This window comes from Ceratotherium simum, chromosome 40 (assembly GCF_057802395.1).
Source record: "Ceratotherium simum simum isolate JZ-2026a chromosome 40, ASM5780239v1, whole genome shotgun sequence".
NCBI classification, from domain to species: domain Eukaryota; kingdom Metazoa; phylum Chordata; class Mammalia; order Perissodactyla; family Rhinocerotidae; genus Ceratotherium; species Ceratotherium simum.
Window position 1 is genome coordinate 5,874,007 of NC_141939.1, and position 24,423 is coordinate 5,898,429.

Here is a 24,423-nt window from a genome sequence, read left to right on the forward strand (position 1 = left end):
ATGATACATAATTGTAAGGTAAGAGGGGTGAGGTATGAAGCTGAAGAAATTAAAAAAAAAATCACATCAGAGAGGTCTGTGAAGGCGATATTAGAACTTGGACTTTAGTCTAACGGTAAATTTGGTACTCACGGTGCGTGTGTGGAGACAGATGTGATCATATTTGTGTTTTAAAACTACTGTGTGGAGAATGGATTAGATGACAGTATGACTGAAAGCAGACAGAGCAAATAGGAGGCTATTGCATTATTCTAGATTAAGAAGTTACCTATGGTCTGGATTAAAGTGAGAACAGAGAAAAGAGAATTCATTTCAAAGATAATTCAGGAGATAGAATTGTCAGGAACTGGGGATAATTCATTCCTTTATTTGTTCCATAAGTATTTACAGAATACCTAGAATGCATCAAGCATTGTGCTACACCCTAAGAGATACAATGGTGAAGACATACGATCCCTTGCCCTGATGGATCTTACAGTACAGAAGGAAAGACAGATATTAGACAAGTAATTACACAAATAATTAATTACAGCTGTGATAAATCCTTTACAGGAGAAATATTGGGTACTTTTACAGGGGAATCTGACCCAGACAGACCAATACTGGGAGTCAGAGAAACCTTGAGGAAGTAACTTTTTTTATTGTGGTAAAATACACATAACATAAAATTTACCATTTTAACCATTTAAAGTTGTATAATTCGGTGGCATTAAGTACTTTTACAGTGTTGTACACCATTACCATTATCTAGTTCCAGAACTTATTCATCACCTTAAATGAAAACCCTATACCCACTAAGCAGTCCCTCCCCATTGCGCCCCTGGCAACCACTAATCTACTTTCTGTCTCTATGGATTTGCCTTTCTGGATATTTCATATTAATGGAATCATAAAATACGTGGGTTTTGTGTCTGGATTCTTTCGCTTAGGACGATGTTTTCAAGGGCTACCCATGTTGTATCAGTATCTCATTCATATTTGTGACTGAATAATGTTCCATTGTTGGGGATATACCACATTTTGTTTATTCATTCATCTGTTGTTGGATATTAGGGTTATTTCTGCCTTTTGCCTACTGTGAATTAGAAATGCTAAGGACATTCATGTACAAGTTTTTGTTTGAATACATTTTCAATTCTTTTGGGTATATACCTCAGAGTTGAATTGCTGGGTCATACAGTAATTCTATGTTTAACTTATTGAGGAATTGCCAAACTGTTTTCCACAGTGGCTGCACCATTTTATATTTCCACCAGCAACGAGTGAGCATTCCAATTTCTCCACATCCTCATCGATATTTGTTATTGATCATCTTTTCTATTATAGTCATCCTAGTGCATGTTAAGTGGTATGTTATTATAGTTTTGATTTTCATTTCCCTAGTGACTAATTGAGTATATTTTCATGGGTTTATTGGCCATTTGTATATCTTCTTTGGAGAAAGGACTATTCACATCCTTTGCCCATGTTTTAATTGAGTTGCTTTTTGTTGTTGGCTTATAAAAATTCTTTATATATTCTGGAGACTAAACCCTTATTAGATATATGATTTGCAAATATTTTCTCTCATTATTTAGGTTGTCTCTCACTTTCTTGATAGTGTCCTTGGACGCACAAGGTTTTTAATTCTGATGAAGTCCAATTTACCTATTTTTGTTGATGCTTGTCAGTTGTCATATTTAAGAAACAATTGTAAAATCCAAGGACATGAAGATCTGCCTTTGTGTTTTCTTCGAAGAGTTTTATAGTTTTAGCACTTAAATTTAGGTATATGATTGATTTTGAGTTGATTTTTGTATGTGGTGTGTGGTAAGGGTTCAACTTCATTCTTTTGCATGTGGTTATCTGGTTGTCTCAGCACCGCTTGTTGAAGGGACTGTTCTTTCCCCACTGAATGGACTTGGCACTCTTGTCAAAAATCAATTGACCATAGAGGTTTGGGTTTATTTCTGGACTCTCAATTCTATTCCATTGATCAATATGTCTGTCCCTATGCCTGTACTACACTACTTTGATTATTTCAGCTTTGTAGTAAGTTTTAAAATTGAGAAATGTGAATCCTCCAATTTTGTTCTTCTGTTTCAAGATTGTTTGGGCTATTCTGGGTCCCTTGCAATTCCACATAAAGTTTAGGATTGGCTTTTCCATTTCTGCAGAAAACATAAGCTCCAATGGGATTTCGATGATAAGTATTTAATCTGAAGATGGTTTGGGAGGATAGTGTCATCTTAACAGTATTAAGCCTTCCATTCCATGAACATGGGATGTCCTTCCACTTGTTTAGGTCTTCTTTAATTCCTTTCACCAATATTGTGTAGTAGGAAGTGACACTTAGGTTGACTGAATGCGTGGAGTGAGAAGGGAAGGGAGTGATTTGGGATTGCATCTGGGCTCAGGGTTCAGGCATCTGACACAGTGACTGGTGACACTGCATGATGAGAAACAAGGGCAGAAAATGCAAAGAGAAGACATTGTTGAATTTAGTTTAGATGTACCGGGACTCAGTGCCTATGAGATATTTAACTCAGAGGGTTAACAATCCTCTTTCAAAACACCCTTACTTCAGCAAGAGTGGATTTATATTAAACATGACATTTCAGGGCCGGCCCCTTGGCTTAGCGGTTAAGTGGGTGCGCTCTGCTGCTGGCGGCCTGGGTTCGGATCCGGGCGCGCACCGAGCACCGCTTCTCCAGCCATGCTGAGGCCGCGTCCCACATACAGCAACTAGAAGGATGTGCAACTACGACATACAACTATCTACTGGGGCTTTGGGGGAAAAATAAATAAATAAATAAATAAAATCTTCAAAGTATTAAAAAAAAAATGACATTTCAAAGCTGAGAGCTCTTTTTCAGGATATTTCTTTGTCATCAAAGAAAGAATATGTTTGGTATAATTTTTGTATTGTGTATTTTACTGCATTAGGCAGTCTCTACCACATCAATAGGCTATTATATATTTACATTAAGCGATCGGAATCTCATTTAAAACAATAAATGTTCTTAAATATTACCATAAGAAAAAAATCTTTTCTTTGGGTTTTAACATAGACTACAGTTGAGGTTACCCTACATTTGGATAATGTTGGCCCCTTTACACTTACCATATAAGTTCACTTTTAAATATTCTGTAATTAATGGCACAAGTACAGTATACTTTTAACCAAGTATAGAAATATTTTCTTACATATGTTATTCCTATTTCTCTCATGCTTCTCTCCCTCTCCCCACATACTGTCCTCCACATAAAATATATGTTATGTGCATATGAGAGGTGACACACAGCTCCTTGTCAGCTCTTCTAGGAGGTGGATAGACTAAAATTAATGTTGTGATGACCTAGTGCTTAGGTCATTGCAACACTTGGTAAAGGTTAATTTTGCATATTTATCGGTATAATTTTTAATATCAGCAAGAACAATTTTTTGTATATTATTCTCTAAAATGTTTGTAAAAGGTCATCTTATTTTAAGTTATTGAATTTTAAAACCAATCTGTAATGACTTTCTTGAACTAGATACAGAAACCTCAAAGTTTTTAAAAATCAAACTAAAGTGAATATATAGCGTGAATTTATAGTAAAATATCAGAGTGCTAATGATTAAACAAGATGTAAATCAGGGCACTATCTTACATTACTGTAGTCATACTGAATAGTGACTATATAAAATGAGAAACTGTCTACGTCATCTGAATACTATTAATGACAGGACTTTTTTTTAATTAAAATGGCAAGAATACAAATAGCTTATATCAGTAAAATACAGTAGTGTTCAGGCTCTAATATCAACATTAAATCAAAGCCTATGGACAAAAAAGGTAAGAGATTTAGGAGATTTTAGGGGAAATAAGGAAACATCACTGAACTTGTTACTCTACATTACAGACAGCTGTCACAGGCAAAAAAATAAATAAATAAAATGGCAATTAAGTTGATTACAGTACTTTAATGTTTTAAAGAAAACTTATTAAAAATACAGATTTTTAAAAATCATACATTCTTGACAGATAGAGCATCACCTACCTTTCTAAAAATAGTAGGGGTAGACACAATTGTAGAAAATGTATGTTAATTAGTGATACAATACTATGGATTTAAAAACCTTGACATACTCCTACTATCTTCTGCTTTGAAGTCAGATTACGGCCTGGAATTTATGTCAGGTTGGTTCCAAAATGTTATATTGGGTCCTAGGCCAGTATCAGTAAACTGTGTCTATTTTGGCACAACTTCTCCAGCCATGAAAGTATAAATCAAAAAGAAAAAATTTAACCAACCAATTATTTGAGATATCAAGAAAGGAAAGGAAATCAGTTTTGTAAAAACACTTTTCCCTCTTTTTATAAGATTCTTTATTTACTCCGGATAGTTAACATAACAGTGTCCAATAGTGAAGTAAGCAGATTTTACACTCACTATTACTGTATGGATAGAAAAAGCCATACGCATTTTTGTTTCTATAAGTCATCTCAGATCACTGCGATATGGCATATAAGAACAGAGATTCAGAGGCACAAAGTTAATAAATACATTTAACATCGTCAAGCATTCAAAAGATAAATGCAATCATATAGCAAAAAAAAAAAAAATCAGTTTGTAACTTTGACCTTTCCCAAGGATGTGAAGAATCTTTTCACGTGTCAGAAATCTCTATAGCAAAGATTCCTATGAGAGAGGAAAAAATTATGCAGATTAATATTTTTAACTCAATAATTTCACCATGTATAAAAAATGTATCCTAACATCACTTTGGCAATACAAGATTTTTTTCCCCAGCTTCTGTGAAGGAAACAGATACAATATATATTTTTCACTCAGTTTTCACAAACTGTGATACATCCATATCATGGAATAATACTCAACAATAAAAAGGAATGAATTATAAAATAAATAAAATATTAGTGAACATTAAAAAAATAACCAAGTAGGGTTTATACCAGAAATTCAAAGATGGTTCAATATTTGAAAATCTATTTATGTAATTTACATTTTTTTTTGGTGAGAAAGATTGACTCTGAGCTAACACCTGTTGCTAATCTTCATCTTTTCCCTTGAGAAGAGCGGCCCTGAGCTAACATCTGTGCCCGTTTTCCTCTATTGTGTATGTGGGATGCTGCCACAGCATGGTTTGATGAGTGATGTAGGTCTGCACCTGGGATCCGAACCTGCAGACCCAGGCCGCTGAAGGGGAGTGCGCCAAACTTAACCACTACACCACCCAGCCAGCCCCTGTAATTCACATAGTAATAGTTCTAAAGAGAAACTATATCTCCATAGATACTGAAGAAGTCCCAGACAAAATTAAATACACATTCCTAACAAAAAATCTCGAGTAAACAGGAATGGGTGGATATTTCCTTAATATCATAAAACATATACACCTCAATCCTAAAGCCAGCATCCTACTTAACAGGCAAATCCTACAGGCATTCCCACTAAAGGTCAGAATCAAACCAAGGATGCCCACTTTCTCCACTACTATTTATCATTATTCTGAAGACATTAGCTAATACAATTAACTAGAGAACACAATTCAAGAGATAAAAATAGGAAAAGGAGAAATAAAATAATCTATTTTTGCAGATGACATGATAGTATACCCGGGAAACCCCTAAAGAATCAATGACACAACAATAAACAACAATAAACAAACACATAGGGACAGAGATTGGATTGGTGGTTACCAGAGGGGAAGGGGGGAGGGAGGAGGGTGAAAGGGATAATTCGGTACATGTGTGTGGTGATGGGTTGTAATTAGTATTTTGGTGGTGAACATGATGTAATCTATGCAGAAATAGAAGTACAATGATGTACACCTGAAATTTTTACAATGTCATAAACCAATGTTACTGCAATAAACAAAAAATTAAAAAAGAATCAATGACAAAACTTAATGAAACAATAAAAGAATTTAGCAAGGTAACATGATAGAAAATTCACACACAAAAGTAGCATTTTTTGAAGATATAACGAATGGGGAAAGCCGCATTTATAATAGCAAAAAAAAAGATAAACTATTAAGGAATAAACTTAACAAGGAATGTTCAAAACTTATGTAAAGAAAACTACAAGCCATTCCTGAAAGAAAGAAAGCAAATTTAAACAAATGGAAAGACATATCTTCTGGTTTAGGATGTCTCAATATCATCAAGATGTCAATTCTCCCCTAGTTATTTTATAAATTTAATGTGATTCTAATAAAAATTCCATGGGCTTTTTTTTAATGGAGCTAGACAAGTTGACCTTAAAGTTCATATGGAAAAACAAACTCACAAGAAAATATACGTAAATACTTAAAAGGAAGAGCTCTTGGGGGCGGTAGCCCATTGATATGCTGGAGCTGGATCACAGCTGATTGTAAATACCCAGGAATTCTGTGAGCTGGTGGTTAAACCACTGGTAGCCTGAAACTGGCCACAAAACTGGCCACAGTGGGAATATTTACATCTTAGAAATGGACAAGTGCCATAAATCAGGGCTTCTCCCTCGCCTTCCTCCCCTTCTTTGGAAAGCTAGTTTTACCAGCAGACCATTGGACTAGCCCTACAAAACTAAAAATATTACAAAGCCTCTGTAATTAAAATACTGTGAGACTGACACAGAAATAGGCCAAGTGGAATAAAAGAGAAAGTCCAGAAAGAGACCTGAATCACTGGGATAAAGTCTTTTTAACAAATGATCTTGGCACAACTGGATAGTCATTTGGAAAAAGATAAAATTAGATCCATTTTTCATACCATATACAAAATAAACTCCAAAATGGATCAGAAATCTAAAGGTAAAAAGTAAAATTATACAAGTACTAAAAGAAAATATCAGTGAATTCCTCTATTACCTTGGCATACGTAAAGATTTTTCTAACCATAAATAGAAATCCAGATGCATAAAAGAAAGATATTTAAAAATTTGACTATGTAAAAATAAAAACTTTTATATGAAAAGATAGTATAAATAAAATCAAAAGAAAAATGACAAAATGGGAGAAAATATTTGCAACATATATCACTGATAAGAGGATAATCTCCCAAAATTATAAAAAATTTTTCAACAAAAAGATGAAAAATCCATTAGAAAAATGGGTAAAAGAAATGAATAGATAATTCAGAAAAAATAGATATAAAAAATCCCTTAAACATATGAAAAGATAGTCAACTTCACTCATAATAAGAGAAATGCAAATTAAAACTACATTGAAATACCATTTCTCACCCACTATATTGGCAAAAATTCAAGAGCTTGACAGTACATACACTCTACTAGTGAGGCTGTATGGAAACAGGCACTCTCACACATAGCTCGTGGGAGTGCAAAATGGCACAACCCTATGGAGGGGAATTTGGCACTAACTAACAAAACTACACATACATTTATCCCTTGACCCAGAAATCCCACTTCTAGGAATTTATCCTGAAGATGCACCTACAACAGTACAAAAATACATTTGCACAAGATTACATTACAGCGCCATTTATAATTGCAAATTGTTGGAAACTACCTAAATGTCCAAGTATAGGAGGTTGGTTGAACAATTGTGGTATATCCACACAGTGGACTACTATGCAGCTATAAAAAGGAATGAGGAGGATCTCTGTGAACCAATATGGAGTGATTTCCAGAAGATATTAAGTGAGAAAAGCAAAGCGCAAAAAAGCATATATGATATGCTACCATTTGCGTAAGAAAGGAAAAAGAAGAAAAAAATATATCTGAATATTATTACCATAAAACCATAAAGGAAAGGATGAAGAGATGGAGATATGGGATGGTAGGCATACAGGAAAGAGTGACACTTCTCTGAGTATTACTTTTCTGCAGAGTTTTGACTTTTGAAAGCATATTAATCTACATATTCAAAAATAAAATTAAATCAAGGAAAAAGCTAGGAAGGGAAAAATTGAAAAAAGCATATTGTAACAAATGAATTTAATGTTATTTCAAATGTACACCATAACCACATTGAAAGGAAAAAAAAGCAATTAATCCAAGTAATTTATGAACACAGTATTTGACTATATGCCCTCGAGACTTGGGCAAGATAGTATAAAGGGATAGGAAGGAAGAATTGCAAACAGATCTTGACCTTTTTTTAAGTTGGTCTGTTTATTTTTGTGATATTTGCGAAGAAATTTTGAAACTATTTTAGATGCATTCTGGGATTGAGCAAATGAGTAACTATGCTGATGCTGTTGTGTAAATGTGTTGTTGAGCCAGGGTTCTCACTGTAGAAGAAATGACATACAAATACAGAATAAAAGAAGGCAAGGAAAAAACCTGTGAGGATGGTTTGGAACTGGAGGTATTGGTTATTTTTTAATAGAGTGTGTGTGTGTGTGTGTGTGTGTGTGTGTATAGTGAGAGAGAGAGCATGTGCAAGAGTGTGAGTGCACGAGACAGCACACGTGCTGTGTTATAAGTACATAAAAAGCAAATGGGGTAAAATTTTAACAATAGTGAGCATGGGTAAAATGTATACAGATGTTCTTTGTATTATTTTTATTTTTGTAACTTCTCGTAAGTTTGAAATTGTTTCCAAATGAAAATGTTTTTTACCAAATTTGTGATATATAGGAATATCTAAAATAATTTCTTCTGAAAAATTAGCTTAATACTGTCCTAGAGTATGTGTATTGTATGGTGCTATAATAACCAATATTTTGTTCAAGTATATGAAAAAAATTTGCTGTAGAAATAAAAAGAAAATCAGATTTTTAAAATATAATTTATATAAACATTAGATAAAATAGAGATCTTTCACTTTAGCATATTTATATAAAACTAATTATCAAAATATTTTTATGTCAACATATGTAATCATGGAATCATATTTAAATAGCACTATTAAGTTACTGAGTTTCCTTACTCCCCCCAAATATTCACTGTATATATTGCTACAGGGTCCCCAAAGAATTGATCCTTAAACCACTTACTCTTCTAATGATCGATCTAGGCCTCGGTCAGGAGATCGATGGTGAGCACGTTCCGGTGAATGACATTTTGTATTTGGCTTTATTGTAGAGCTCAAATGATAAGCATTACTTGAGTAATTCTGGCGGCGAAGTTCTTGCACAGCCCTCTCCCTAAAGCAAAATAGTGAGGTTTTTAATCTTATATCCAGTGACATTATTAATACTGTCATAAAACTGTAGTTCATTTCATACTTTAAAATCCACGTGGCTTAGCGGTTAAGTGCGCGCGCTCCGCTGCTGGCAGCCCCGGTTCAGATCCCGGGCGCGCACCGACGCACCGCTTCTCTGGCCATGCTGAGGCCGTGTCCCACATACAGCAACTAGAAGGATGTGCAACTATAACATACAACTATTTACTGGGGCTTTGGGGAAAAATAAATAAATAAATAAAAATTATAAAAGAAATCTAACCATCATGAAATAAGCAAAATCTGTTGTCATCTAAGAAACAATGCTTTCCAGGCTGAATATTGCATAGAGACCAATGTACCTTTCAAAGCGCTCCGTTCCTAGTTGTCTTTTGGTAATGTCTAAATCAGCTTCCAATTGCGTTACGACATTCCTGAACTGGGCCACGTCTCTACTCTGGATGGCCCTGTGTAAAAGAATATGAGTGACAGGTGATTAAACTTAAAATATGGCTAGGACTCCTAGAATACATTAAACCACGTTGGCAACAATTTCTCAGCTAGATCTAAGTCAAATTGTGAATTTTATGGATAGATATATTAGCACATCTAACCTTCCCTATCTTAGTTTACCTATGTTTAGATGGGGTTATATTGTCTATTTACTCCAAATCATTTTTATAAAAGTATTTTGAGGTATTATATGCAAAGTAGTAGTATGACCAAATAACACACTGGAAATCATTAGTACCATGATTAATATGATCTGTTTTATATATATATATATAAAATCAACCAAATGCTTTATATATACTAATAATGAAATTTAATATACACACTGTTAAAAACATAAAATCTCTTCAATTTAACAGGATCTTCCTTAGGGCTATGGCCCCAGACACCCTGCGATAAGGCACACTATCGTAAGGAAGATGACAGAGATGAATGCAGCTTGTACAGAACATTCTACCCTCTTTGCTACTTTCAGGACTGCAGTAGTGACTGTTGAAGTCTAAACTTGGGAGACTAAGAGCACAAAAGTTTATCATACTTACCAGTTCTAAGTCACAGTACTCAGCCAGTCTAAAACAAAACGTACCCCTTAAAGGTGGGAGTTTTGGCACACTTCACTAAGGCAGATTTCCACCTTCCAGCTTGAGAAAGTGATCCTGCAGAACCGGCTGAAGGCATCACAAAAGCTCAGGTGCAGTGACTGAAAAGAATGACTCAGTCACAGATGCCACCACCTGAAAATAGATTCTGAAGGAAACTGGCCCTGGCTTTGCAGCCTTTGCTTAGTCAGGGGCTCCTAGGAGCGGCTGATTCCTGAGACTATGACTCCTATCCTGCTTCAGGTCCCATGCTCAGATGGGAGGGCAGAGTAGAGGTTGGATGAAAAAGTGATACAGATGGGACAGATAAGAACAGAGGCTAAGGGTCCCCATCAGTTTTTGTGAAATGTGACCAAGTTTAATAATAAAATATTCACTATCCAGATAGGCATTTCCACTCAACCCTCCAGCCACGGGTCTTGTAATAAGGTGCTAATGGTGCTAGGGATTCTTAAAAAAAAAAAGCCAAAATCAGTGCTCTGGGGGAAGTCTTAGTATTCTGTGAACACAGGAGTTCTTGCAGTAGACACTTTTAGGTACATAAGGAAATACTACGTGACAAATGGAATGACTAGGTAGCAATACCAGTTGGGTCCATAAATTAAAAATTCTTCTGGTATCAGAAGTGCCTAATTTTTTTTCTAATCTGGTTATAATATTTCTTAAAGGCAATATTTTAGATCAGACGTTCTATTATACCCAAAGCTCTGTTGGAAACAATGAACAGAGATGGTTAAACTTAAATTTAGATAAACACATAAGAGAAATAAGTACTAAATCTTAAGCAAGTTACAATATTTCTGGTGCTCAGTTTAATGGCAAATTATGGGCGCTAAATCATCTAAATTCTGGCGTTAAAATTCTACTAAGCTATAAACTACCAAAAATTTAAATATGACTCTATGTTATTATATTGTTAACCAACTCACATTTTATTTTCTGCCAAACAAAGGTGTTCTTTAAGAAGCTGAATTTCAGATTCTTTTTCTTGAAGCGCTATCTGAGACTGATATTCTTTGTCTCGATTAGCCATCAGCAAAGCTTCTAGATTCTGCATGGAGATTCTCTCATTTGTCATCTGACTCCTGAGGAGTTCTATTTCAGAACGAGCAGAATCTAACTCATTCTCCATCTGCACAATAATAGGAAGATATCTATACTTACTCCCATTCATTCACTTAACTGATATATTATCAGAGATCCATAAAATTTTTCTATGTTATAAACTGACAACCCCTTTTAACTTCTTGATTAGAAATTGTGTCCTTCTCACCAAATACACACACACACACACTTTCCCCAACTCTCTGATCATACCAGAAAATTCAATAATTTAAGTAAAGACTTACTAATTCCAAACTGCAAAACATTTCCATTTCCAGCTTTGATATTTCTTTATGTACTTCTGCAAGACTGACATGGTGATATCCATGACTACTGCTTTGACCTGAGTTAGGTGACTTACAAACACCTAATTACCTTATGGAATGTCATTGTACCCCATAGTTAAGGAAGATAAGGAGTAATTGCACATTCCCTTTCTTGCATAAACCTGCAGAAAGCTTCATCTTTTGAAGATTATCTTGAGCCTAGAATATACTCTGTAAGCCAAATGTTTCTTTAAAAAGAGGAAAACCAGACATTACCGTTTAGAAAAAAATTACTCCTTATCTCATAATACACATTATAATAAATTATATATGCATTTAAAAAGTTAAATGTGAAAAGATAAAACTCTAAGAAAAGACAATTAAATAACAGTGAAATTATTTGGGGAGGGATAGGTAGGTAAGCGAAGAATTTTCTAGACTACATTCAATTATAAAATGATGTTTGACTATATAAAAAAGAGACATATTAATAGTTAATATAAACTTAACCAAAATTTTCAAGGAAACAACTAGAAGAAAATAAACTCAGTAAATAAAGAATTAATATCTTACTAACATAAGGAACTCATGTAAGTTGACAAGAAATATAAACTAATGATACAAACAGAAAATTTATAAAATACAACTAATTAGTAAACGTATGGAAGAGATTTGCCCTTACTAATAATCAAAGAAATATAAATTAAAACAAGATGCTATTTGTAGTCAAGGGTTTCTTAACCTTGGCACTACTGACTTTTCCAGTTGGATAATTATTTGGTGTAGGGAGCTGCCCTATGCATTATAGGAGGTTTATCAGCATCCCTGGCCCCTATTCACTACAAGCCAGTAGCATCCCCCTACTCTGGTCATGACAATCAAAAATGTCTCCAGCAAAATCTCTTTCAGTTGGACCACTGTTCTAGTTTATCAAATTGGCAAATTTCTTAATGTGTGTTAACATTAAAATGGGCAATGGCAATCATATACTCTGCTGGCAGGAAAATAAAATGGAGCATATAGTGATGTTTTTTGTAATAGCTCTTTTGGAGTATAATTCACATGTCATACAACTCACCCATTTAAAGTGTACAATTCAATGGTTTTTAGTATATTAACAGAGTTGTGCGATCATACCACAATCTTACAATCTAGTGTTAGAACTTTTTCATCATCCCAAAATGAAACCCAGTACCCACTAGTAGTCATTCCCTGCACCCCCCACCCCTGCCCCAGCACCAGCCATAGGCAATCCCTAATCTACTTTCTGTCACTATGATCTGCCTTATTCTGGACATTTCATATAAAAAATGAAATCATACAATGTGTGTGTGGTCCTTTGTGACTGACTTCCTTCACTTAGCATAATGTTTTCGGGAGTCATCCACATTTTAGCAGGTATCAGTACTTCATTACTTTTATTGACAAATAGATGCAGAGATGTAGGAACATCTGAACTATTTACATCTTCTGGCTATTACAAATAATGCTAAGAACATTTGTGTACAAGTGTCCACATGGACCTACGTTTTCATTTCTTTTTGACACGCAGGAGTGGAATTTCTGGGCTTTATGGTAATCCTATTTTTAACATTTTGAGGAACTGCCAAAATGTTTTCCAAAGTGACCTCACTATTTTACATTCCCACCAGCAATGTATGAGGGTTCCAAATCTCTACATCTTTGCCAATACTTGTTGTTGTGTTTTTTTTTTAATTATAGCCATCCTAGTGGTTGTTAAATGGCATACTTGTTATTTGCATTTCTCTGATTGTTAATGATGCTGAGCATCTTTTCATGTGCTTATTGGCCATTTATGTATTTTCTATAGAGAAATGTCTATTGAGATCCTTTGCCCATTTTTTTTCAGTTATGTTATTATTAAGTTGTAAGAGTTCTTTATATATTCTGGATACACATCTCTTATCAGATTTATGATATGCAAATGTTTTTTCCCATTCTGTGCATTGTCTTTTTATTTTATTGATGCTATCTATCATTTGCAGCACGAAGTTATTTATTTATTTATTTTTTTGTGAGGAAGATTAGCCCTGAGCTAACATCCGATGCCAATCCTCCTCTTTTTTTTGCTGATGAAGATTGGCCCTGGACTAATATCTGTGCCCATCTTCCTCTACTTTATATGGGACGCGGCCACAGCATGGCTTGACAAGCGGTGCATCGGTCCATGCCCAGGATCCAAACCTGCAAACCCCGGGCCACTGAAGCGGAACGCGCAAACTTAACTGCTATGCCACTGGGCCGGCCCGAAGTTTTTTATTTTGATGAAGTCCTTTTAATCTATTTTTCTTTTGTTGCTTGTGCTTTTGATGTGTATTAGAAAGTATTATCTAATCCAAGGTCACAAAGATTTGCTTTTATGTTTTCTTCTTAATAGTTTTATAATTTTAGCTCTTACATACAGACCTACAATCCATTATAAGTCAATTTTTGCATATGGTATGTGATAGGAATTGAACTTCATTCTTTTCCATGAAGATGTTCAGTTGTCTCAGCACCATTTGTTGAAAAGACTATTATTTACCCATTAAATTGTATTGGTACCAATTTTTTGAAAATCATTTGGCCACAAATCTAAGAGTCTATTTCTGGATTCTCAATTCTGTTCCATTGACCTATATGTCTTTCCTTACGCTAGTACTACCCTGTCTTGATTACTGCAGTTTTGTAGCCAGTTTTGAAACTGGAAGTGTTAGTCCTCCCACTTTGCTCTTTTTCAAGATTGTTTTGGCTATTCTGGGTCACTTGCACTTCCATATTAACTTTATATCATCTTGTGAATTTCTACAAACAAGTGAGCTGGGATTCTGACTAGCACTGTATTGAACTGGTAGATCAATTTGGGGGTAGTATTACCATTTTAACAATATTAAGTCTTCTAATTCATGAATATGGGATGTCTTTCCATTTATTTAGGTCTTCTTTAATTTCTTTGACAATGTTTTATAGTTTTGAAAAGTACAAGTTTTGCACTTCTTTTGTTAAATTTATTCCTAAGTGTTTTATCCTTTCTTGATGCTATACTTTTTGGTGCAATTCTATTTTATGGAATTGTTTTCTTATTTTCATTTCTGGATTGTTCATTGCTAATGTATCGAAATATAATTGATTATTGTATATTGATCTTGTATTCTGCAACTTTGATAAACTCATTTATTAGTTTTAATCATTTTTTTAGTAGGTTCCTGAGGATTTTCTATATCCAAGATCATTAATCTGTGAATAGAGATAGTTTTACTTCTTTACCAGTCTGGATGCGTTTTATTTCTTTTTCTTTCCTAATTGCCCAGGCTAGAACCTCCAGTACAATGTTGAAAAAAGAGGTGAGGAGGGCATTCTTGTCTTGTTACTGACAAGAAAGAGGAAAAGCATTCAATCTTTCACCCTTAAGTATGGTGTTAGCTGTGGGTTTTTCGTAGATGCTCTTTATCGGACTAAGTTCCCTTCTATTCCTGAAGTGTTTTTTATCATGAAATGGTATTAGATTTTTTGAAATGCTTTTTCTGCATCTGTTGAGATGATCATTGGTTTTTGTTCTTTATTCTATTGATATGATGTATTTCACTAATTGATTTTTGGGTATTAAACCAATCTTGTATTCCTGGGATAAATCCACTTGATCATGGCATAAAAATTTGTTTTATATGTTGTTGAATTCAGTTTTCTATTATTTTCTTGAGAATTTTTCATCTAAATTCATAAGAGATACTGATCTGCCATTTTCTTTTCTTATGACGTCTTTGTCTGGTTTTGGCATCAGGGTAACACTGGCTTCATACAGTGCATCGGAAGTGTTCTGTCCTCTTCTATTTTTGGAAGAGTTCGTGAAAATTTTGTACCAATTCATCTTTAAACATTTGGAGAATTCACAACTGGAGCCATCTGGGCCTCAATTTCTCTTTACGAAAGTTTTAAAATTACTAATTCAATCTCTTTACTTATTATGGATAGATTCAGATTTTCTATTTTTGCTTAAGTCAGTTTCAGTACTTTGTGTCTCTCTGGGAATTTATTGATTTCACCCAAGTTATCTAATTTTTGGCATTTAGTTGTTCATAATATTCCCTTATAATCCTTTTATTTTCTGTAATTTCACTCTTGGTTTTAGTAATTTGATCTCTCTCTCTCTTCCTCTAGGTCACCCTAGCTAAAGTTTTGTCAATTTTGTTGATATTGTAAAAGAACAAGCTTTTGATTTCTTTGATATTCTCTATTGTTTTCTCACCTTGATTCCATTAAATTTCTGGTCTAATGTTTTTTATTTTTTTCATTCCTCTTACTTTAGGTTTAGTTTGCTCTTCTTTTTCCAGGGTCTTAAGTGGAAGGTTAGGTTAGTGATTTGAAGTCTTTCTTCTTTTTTTAATGTAGGCATTTACAGCTTATAAATTTCCCTGTAAGTATTGATTTAATTGGATCTTATAAGTTTTGGCACATTGTGTTTTCATTTTCATTAATCTCATAGTATTTTCTTTTTCTTTTGTGATTTCTTCCCTGATCCACTGGTATTTGAGAGTGTGTTGCTCAATTTCCATATATTTGTGAATTTCCCAAATTTCCTTCTTTTATTGATCCCTAACAATTTCATTCTTGGGGCAGAACATATTTGGTATGATTTGAATCCTTTTAAACATGTTGAGGCTTGTTTTATGGCCTAACATATGTCTATCCTGAAGGATCTTTCATGTGCAATTGAGAAAAGACTATATTCTATTGTTGTTTGGTAGAGTGTTTTATAGATTTCTATTAAGTCTGGTTTTTTAGTTTTGTTGGAGTCTTCTGTTTCCTTGTTGTTCTGACTAGTTGCTTTCTTCATTATTAAGAGTGGGGTATTGAAGTTTCCAACTATTATTGTTGAACTATTTATTTCTGGATAAATACAGAAATGTTATTCCTATATAGCTCTATCCCTCCCCTTTAATGTTCTTAGTATTTTACATGTCACATATATATATGTCACAGGTCCAACAATATATTGTTACAATTATTGCTTTTTAATTAAAATATCTTTTAAAGAACTTGATAGAAAAGAGCAAGCATATAGTCAGACTTAGCACACAAAGAATTCGAAGCAGCCATTTTAAATCTGTTCAAAGAACTAAAGGAAATCACGTGTACCCCAACACGTGACTGTCTCATCAAACAGAGAATAATAATAAGGAAACAGAAATTACAAACTGTTCCCAAAGGCACTTTCTTTTGCTTGCTATATTTACCTGTTGATGGGTCACACTTTCCTGTTTCTTTGAAGGTCAAATTTTTTGTTGTTGTTGAAAACTGGACATTTTAGATGATATATTGTAGCAATTCTGAATTCTGATCCTCCCCACCGCAGAGCTTGTTGTGGTTGTTGTTTGTTTCTTTATTTGTCTAGACAGTTTCCATGAAGTTTATTTCCCTTGCAGTGTATAGCCTCACATGTTGCTCCTCAAGATATGTGTAGTCACCCTGACTCCTTTCCCACCGGCACATGCACAGTCACTCTAAACTCTCTCCCTGGAATGACAGTGGATCTAGCCAGGCTCTCTTTGCCTGCCCCTGTCCCTGATCTCCCGGTTAAGTTTCTAGCTGGTCTGTCCCTATGGGTATCACATCCAACATTAGCCTCCATTAATTGATAGCTGACTGCTCTACTGGTTTTGACAATGGCCCGGAGTATAAATTGCTTCACAGTCTGATCCAACTAAATTTGGGCCCCTTTGAAGGAGCAGTTTTGAAACAAATCTTTGAGGCTTGCTCTGATCCCAGGAGGGCCCTTCTTAGCTGTCACTTTCCATGGTTCTCTGCTAAACTTCTAGGCAGTCTATCGTTTTGCTTCTTGTTATCCTGAAGTTACTATTTTCCTTTAAAAAAAAAAAAAAAAGAACATTTATTGCACAACTCATTGTTGAAATTCTTAAAATGAACTGAATGCTGCAACAGCTGCCTTCTTGGGTTTAGGTGTTGTTCTTTCACAGAATTCACGCCTGAACCTGTGGTATACAATTTTCAGGTGCCTCATTGAACCAGTCCCAGTGGCCTCTCGTCTTTTAGCCTTGGCACTCCAGTTACACTTTCTCTTCCACTTGGCAGCGTAGCCACATTCGCCACAGGTCGACTTCTGAAAGTGGTAGGCCTTAGCACAACACACGGGTCTTATTGTGATGCTTTCTGAATGACGACGTTCCCTTCATCATCTTGCTTCTGCAGCCAAGACCAAAGAGAAGGCACTTCTGCTATATTGTGCTCAGAATCTTCTGCCGAGGGGAGCACCACTAGGTTCCCCCTAACTGCGGGACATCTCTTTTTGAAAGCTCTTTGGCTGTATATGCCAAAATTTCCACCTCTAGGAATACATCTTAAGGATATAATGCAAAATGTGGTAAAAGTTCCATGGAACAAAATATTCACCATGTTGTTTTACATATAAATAAAAATCTAAAAATCTTTATTGCCCAGCAAAAAAGAAGTGGTGGAAAGTAGAATAAGCAGTTGTAAGATACTACTATTGCAAATTTGTAAAAGAACATAAAAATCTGGCTAAGAAAATAAAAGAGCTAGAAGGAAATGTAACAAAACCTCTACAGTAGGAGAAAGGCCCTTATTCTAGCTTTAGGTTCTGAAATCTATTGTAGCCTAAGATGGTGACTACAATTTTAAACATCATTTGCTTCATTAAAAATTATGAGATTCTCCAAAGCATTTTTCATATTATTCCTAAGGACATCATCCATAATGTAAGTATTAATTAAAGAAAATTAAAGGAAGGATATTTGCAATTCATGGTTTCAACATTTCTCTTGAGAAGAGTTAGATAATGGACAGATATACTATATTTCTTTGGAAGATAGAAAACTAAGACCTAAAACTAATTCATTGTACATGAATTATATCTCAATAAATATATTTTTTAAAAAAGAAAACTAAGACTGTAGAAATTCTAGAATTCCTTATTCTCTGTGCTTTAAATCATTTACATAGGAGAATGAAGGTGGAGATATAGATATTTTGCCCTTAACCTCTACTTTCTCATTTAAAATTATCTGAGTGATTCTAAGAATGCAAGGTTGGTTCAATATTAAAAAAGTCAATCAATTAATCTATCATATCAATAGGCTAAAGAAGAAAAATCACATGAGCATACTGATTGATGCAAAAAAAGCATTAGACAAAAATTCAATACCCATTCATGATAAAAACTCAAAAACTCAAGGAAACTTCCTCAACTTGATAAAAAAAAATCTACAAAATCCTACAGATAACAGTACACTTAATGATGAACAATTGAATGCTTTTCCTTTAAGATTGCGATGAAGGCAAGGATATGTCTTCTTTCACCACTCTTATTCAACATAGTATTAAAGTACTAACCACTGCAAAAAGGCAGGAAAATACATAGAGATTGGACAGGAAGAAATAAAACTGCCCATATTTTCAGATAACGTGGTTTTCTACATTGAAAATTCCAAGGAATCTGCAGAGAAACTTCTAAAACTAATAAGTGAGTTCAGCAAGGTCACAGGATATAAGATAAACATTCCAAAAATCAATTGTACTTCTATATACTGGCAATGAAAATATTGATAGCAAAATTAAACTAGAATACCACTTACAGTAGCTCAAAAAAAGAAGACATACCTTGTATTTTGTAGGTGTAAATCTAACAAAATGTGTACAGAACATACATGCTGAACATTACACAAAGGTAATAAAAGAGATCATAGAATATTTAAATATGATATACTATGTTCACAAATTAGAAGCCTCAGGATAGTAAAGATTTCAGTTCTTCCCAAAGTGACATACAGGTTTAATGCAATTCCTATCAAAAACCCAGCAAGATTTTTTGCAGGTACAGACAGATTACTCTAAAATTTATATATAAAAGCAAAGAGACTCGAATAGCTAAAACAATTTTGTAAAAGCAGAATAAGGTGGATGGAATCAGTCTACCTGATTTAAAGATTTATTATATAGCTATGAAGACTGTGTGGTAGTGGTGGAGAGACAGATACAAAGATCAATGTAAAAGAAAAGAAAACCAAGAAATACACCCAGTCAAATATGTCCAACTGATTTTTCACAAAGGTACAAAACCAATTTAGTAGAGGAGAGATAGCTTTTTCAACAAATGGTACTGGAGCAATTGGACACCCATAGCCAAAAAAATGAAGCTCTATGTAAATCTCACACCTAATGGAGAAATTAATTCAAAATGGGTTATGGAATTAAATGTGAAGCATAAAGCTATAAAATCTTTAGAATAAAACCTAGGAAAAATCTTTGGGATTTAGAGCTGTGCATAGAATTCTTAGACTTAAAACCAAAAGCACAATCCACAAAAGGAAAACTGACAAATTGCACTTCATCAAAATTTAAAACTTTTGCTCTAAAAAAGACCCTAATAAGAGGATGAAAACAAAAGCTACATAGTGGGAAAAAATATTTGCAAGCCATATATTTGATAAAGGACTAGTATCTGAATATATGAGGAACTCCGAATACTCAACATTAAAAAAACAAACAATTCAATGAGAACATGGACAAAAGACATAAAGAGACATTTCATCAAAGACACACAGATGGCAAACAAGCACACAAAAAGATGTTCAACTTCAGTAGCCATTAGGGAAATGCAACTAGACCATGATACAGCACTACACACATATCAGAATGGCTAAAATAAAAAATAGTCACAACACCAAATGCTGACAAGAACGTGGAAAAACTGGACCATTCATACATCGTTGGAGGGAATGCAAAATGGTACAGACACTTGGGAAAACAGTTTGGCACTTTCTTAAAAAACTAATCATGCAACACACCATATGACCCCAAAATTGCATTCCTGGGCATTTACAGAGTAATGAAGACTTATGTTCACACAATAACCTGTACACACATGTTTACAATAGCTGTATTTGTAATATAAAAAAACTGGAAATAACCCAGATGACCTTCAATGGATAAATGGTTAAACAAACTGTGTTATACCAATAACACGGAATACTACTCAGCAATGTAAAGGAATGAACTACTAATACAGGCAACAGTATGGATGAATCTCTAGAGAATTATGCTGAGTGAAAATATCCAATCCCAAAAGGTTGCATACTGTATGATTTTATTAATGTAACATTCTTGAAATGAAAAAATTATAGAAATGGAGAACAGATTAGTGGTTGCCAGGGGTTAAGGAGGGGTTGGAGATAGGAGGGAAGTATATAGGGCTACACGAGGGCAATATGATGGATCCTGTGATAGAAATGTTCCATATCTTGCCTGAATCAATATCAATATTCTGGTTGTGATATTATACTATAATTTTGCAAGATGTTACCATTGGGGCAGACCAGGTAAAGGATACACAGGATTTCTTTGTATTATACAATTGTATGTGAATTTATAATTATCTCAAAATAAAAAATTTAATTTAGAAAAAATTATTTAAGTGTCTCCTATATGCAGAGTACAGTTGAAGAAATACAAAGATAAGTCCTTGCACTTGAAATTACAGTTTATTGTGGAGATAAACATATATACATAACTAAAATCCAAGGCAAAAAAAATTTGTCAGGAGTATTTTATGAGAATTAACCTGACTACTTCACATCCATTGGGATAGCTATTAGGAAAAAAAAGAAAAACCAAAACTAAAAAATAAGTGTTGGCAAAGATGTGGAGAAATCAGAACCCTTGTGCACTGTTGGTGGAATGTAAAATGGTACAGCTGCTGTGGAAAATAGTATGGAGTTTCCTTAAAAAATTCAAAATAGAATTACCATATGATCCAGAAGTCCAACTTCTGGGTATTACCCGAAAGAATTGAAAGCAGGGTCTTGAAGAGCTATTTGTACACCCATGTTCATAGTAGCATTATTCACAATAGCAAAAACACTTGGGAAGCAACCCAAGTGTCCATTGACTGATGAGTGGATAAGCAAAATATGGTATATTCATACAATGGAATATTATTCAACCTTAAAAAGGAAAGAAATTCTGCAATATGCTACAACATGGATGAACCTTCAGGACATTATAAGTGAAATAAGCCAGTCACAAAAAGACAAATACTGTATGATTCCACTTATATAAGGTACTAAGAGTAGTCAAAATCATAGCAACGGAAAGTATAATAGTGATGGCCAGGGGCTGGGGGGAGGGGAGAATGGGGAGTTATTGTTTAATAGGTATAGAGTTTCAGATTTATAAGAAGAAAATAATTATGGGCATGGATGGCTGTGATGGCTGCACAACAATGTGAATGTATTTAATACCAGTGAATGTAAACACTTAAAAACGGTTAAGATGGGGAAGATTATGTTAGATGTATTTTAACACAATAAAAGAAAAAAATACTAAGAGAATAGTAAATAAGCTACAAAACTTGGAGTAAACATCCTTAAAATATTAAAAAACTAATATAAATCACTATCAACTTCATATATAGCTCTACTGCTAAGGGTAATGATTTTAAAGCTTAAAGAAGATTACTGGAATATACCCTACTTGGTCACAGCATATCATTATTTTAATAAGCTTTGGGATAACATTTTCTGATATTTCATCTTTATATTGTTTCAATTGTTATAACAACATGTTTTACTTTTCCAATTTGAAAACACCAAGTAAAAATGTTTTTAAAGAAAAAATTAAGGACATATTATTTGAATTTTTACAGTATCTATTCATGAGTTACTTTCTTCATTAAAAAATTCGTGCTGAAACAAAAAATAATTTAGGGAAGTGTCTGAGAATGCTGGCATATATTACTTTATTAATAAAATATTAACAGGGCTGGCCCTGTGGCGTAGCGGTTAAGTGTGAACAGTCCGCTGTGGCGGCCCAGGGTTCGGATCCCGGGCGCGAACCGATGCACTGCTTGTCAAGCCATGCTGTGGCGGTCTCCCATATAAAGTAGAGGAAGATGGGCATGAATGTTAGCCTAGGGCCAGTCTTCCTCAGCAAAAAGAGGAGGATTGGCAACAGATGTTAGCTCAGGGCTAATCTTCCTCACACAAAAAAAATAATAATAAAATAAAATATTAACAGTAGATTCTTATAGAAACCAACTAGACACACGATACTCAAATGTATCACATCCTCCTAACAAACATAGGCTAACAAAATAAGAAGTTCAATAGGGTTTAGTAGTAACAGAAATCTAAACATGACCAAAATTTGTTGATATTTCAATTACACTATGCAAATTGTACACATTTCCCTTTAGGATCTGGGCTACATCTATCTCTCCAGATGCATCTCCAGCCACTTTTACCCATGCATGGTTCACTGGCCATTGCAACTTACCTACCATTCACTCAAGAATTCATTTATACCTCCATACTATTGCCTATGTTCTTGTTCTCTATGAACGGGGTACCTCATCCCTTCTGAGCTCAGTAGTATAGAGGAGTTCTATATACTATACTCAGTAGTATAGAGTAGAGGAGTTCTCATCTCTTTATGAACTCCTCCCCAAAACACATAGGCTGAATAGGAATTCCCTCTCTAAAACCTTGAGTATTTCTTATTAGTATAACATTCATCCCAAATTATTTGTATGTCATCAGTGGGAGGTCCTTGAGGGCAGGAGCCTGTATCTTTTCAACATTATATTCACAGTGACAAGCAAAATATCAGGCACACAGTAGATACAATCAAATGAATTACAGTTTGAAAGAACCCAGTAATTAGTAAATAAATTTAGCTTAAAAGAATATCATTAAAATTATAACTTATCTGGGTAAACCTCAACCTCATGGTTCTTTGTGGATTGCTATGTCAATGTGTTTTATAATTCTTCTGGTTAGAAGTAAATGCAAATTACATACTCAAAGAGTTTCTGTTATGTTCTTGAATTGTTTGGAGCACAGTGGTCATAAATTAATCTCTTAGATTTTAAAAATAAAATCTTAAATTGAAAGACATGGCTTAATGTAATATTTTACAAAAAAGAATTTGTTTTTCTAAAATTGTAGTAATTTTATAATAATAGTAATATTAAAAGTACCATTTAAAAACGTATTACATACCATTTCTATTTCTTGATCTTTAGCAACCAGCTGTCGATTAAGAAGTTCTTTGCTTGAGTCAAGTTTAATACAAAGCTCCCTTGTAGAAGACAAATCTGCAAGGGCAGACACTTTTTCAAACTGAACCTTCTGAAGCTCCTCTTCCATCTTTACAACAGACTTATGTAAAGTAGAAATCTGGGACTTGTAAGACCTTTCTGCATTTAAGTGCTGCAAGGACAAAATTTTATATCTATATACATATATATACATATATACAAATATATATACATGTACATACACATATATATACATTTTTAACTTAAAAAAACTACAACATGGAAAACAAAGTGGGGCAAATCTTTCAATGATAGTACACATAGATTATAAAGAACTTTAGATTATATAGGTGGTAATAGTATGTACAAAACATTCTGGGAAAGATAAACTTGGGTTTCAAATTCCTACACATAAAATCCATGAGTAAGGTGGTCAACTGGTCATTCTTTCAAGTGTACTTAGAAAAACACTTTTCCACTTAAAAGTCTCAGACCCAAAGCTAGTAGAGATATACACATTGGGTCTATAGTTTTGTTTATATTTGCCAGTTTCAATTATTCTATAATATAAATATTATTGTTGTTAAAGACAAAACACTAGTCACTGTTTCACTCACAACAGCCCTTTTCCAAGTCTTGAACGGCATGTTGATATTGATCATAATAGCATAAAATGAGGACTGATAACTCTCTAGCACTTACTAATACCGCTAGGGAAAAAGACTCTGGGCAAGTATAAATTAAGAATAAACCCACATTATGGGAAATCAGAGCATG

The 24,423-nt window shown here is 34.1% G+C and overlaps 1 protein-coding gene and 1 pseudogene across 4 annotated transcripts in view; both read right to left on the reverse strand.

Annotated features, from left to right (window-relative positions):
• Nucleotides 1-4,007: 4,007 nt before the first annotated feature.
• Nucleotides 4,008-24,423, reverse strand: part of TSGA10 (testis specific 10) — a 124,793-nt gene continuing 104,377 nt past the window's right edge. For 2 of the 4 annotated variants that reach the window (XM_087426203.1, XM_014791654.2), the window contains 5 exons: nt 23,609-23,818; nt 11,136-11,338; nt 9,457-9,561; nt 8,928-9,077; nt 4,008-4,665 (listed from right to left, as the gene is read on the reverse strand). In XM_087426203.1, the coding sequence (XP_087282329.1) occupies nt 4,641-4,665; nt 8,928-9,077; nt 9,457-9,561; nt 11,136-11,338; nt 23,609-23,818 (693 nt within the window). In that variant the 3' untranslated portion in view covers nt 4,008-4,640. Of the gene's footprint in view, nt 4,666-8,923; nt 9,078-9,456; nt 9,562-11,135; nt 11,339-23,608; nt 23,819-24,423 lie in introns of those variants that run through there. The other 2 variants (XM_087426201.1, XM_087426202.1) reach the window with 2 other exon arrangements.
• Nucleotides 17,464-17,770, reverse strand: LOC106802745 (large ribosomal subunit protein eL37-like; annotated as a pseudogene).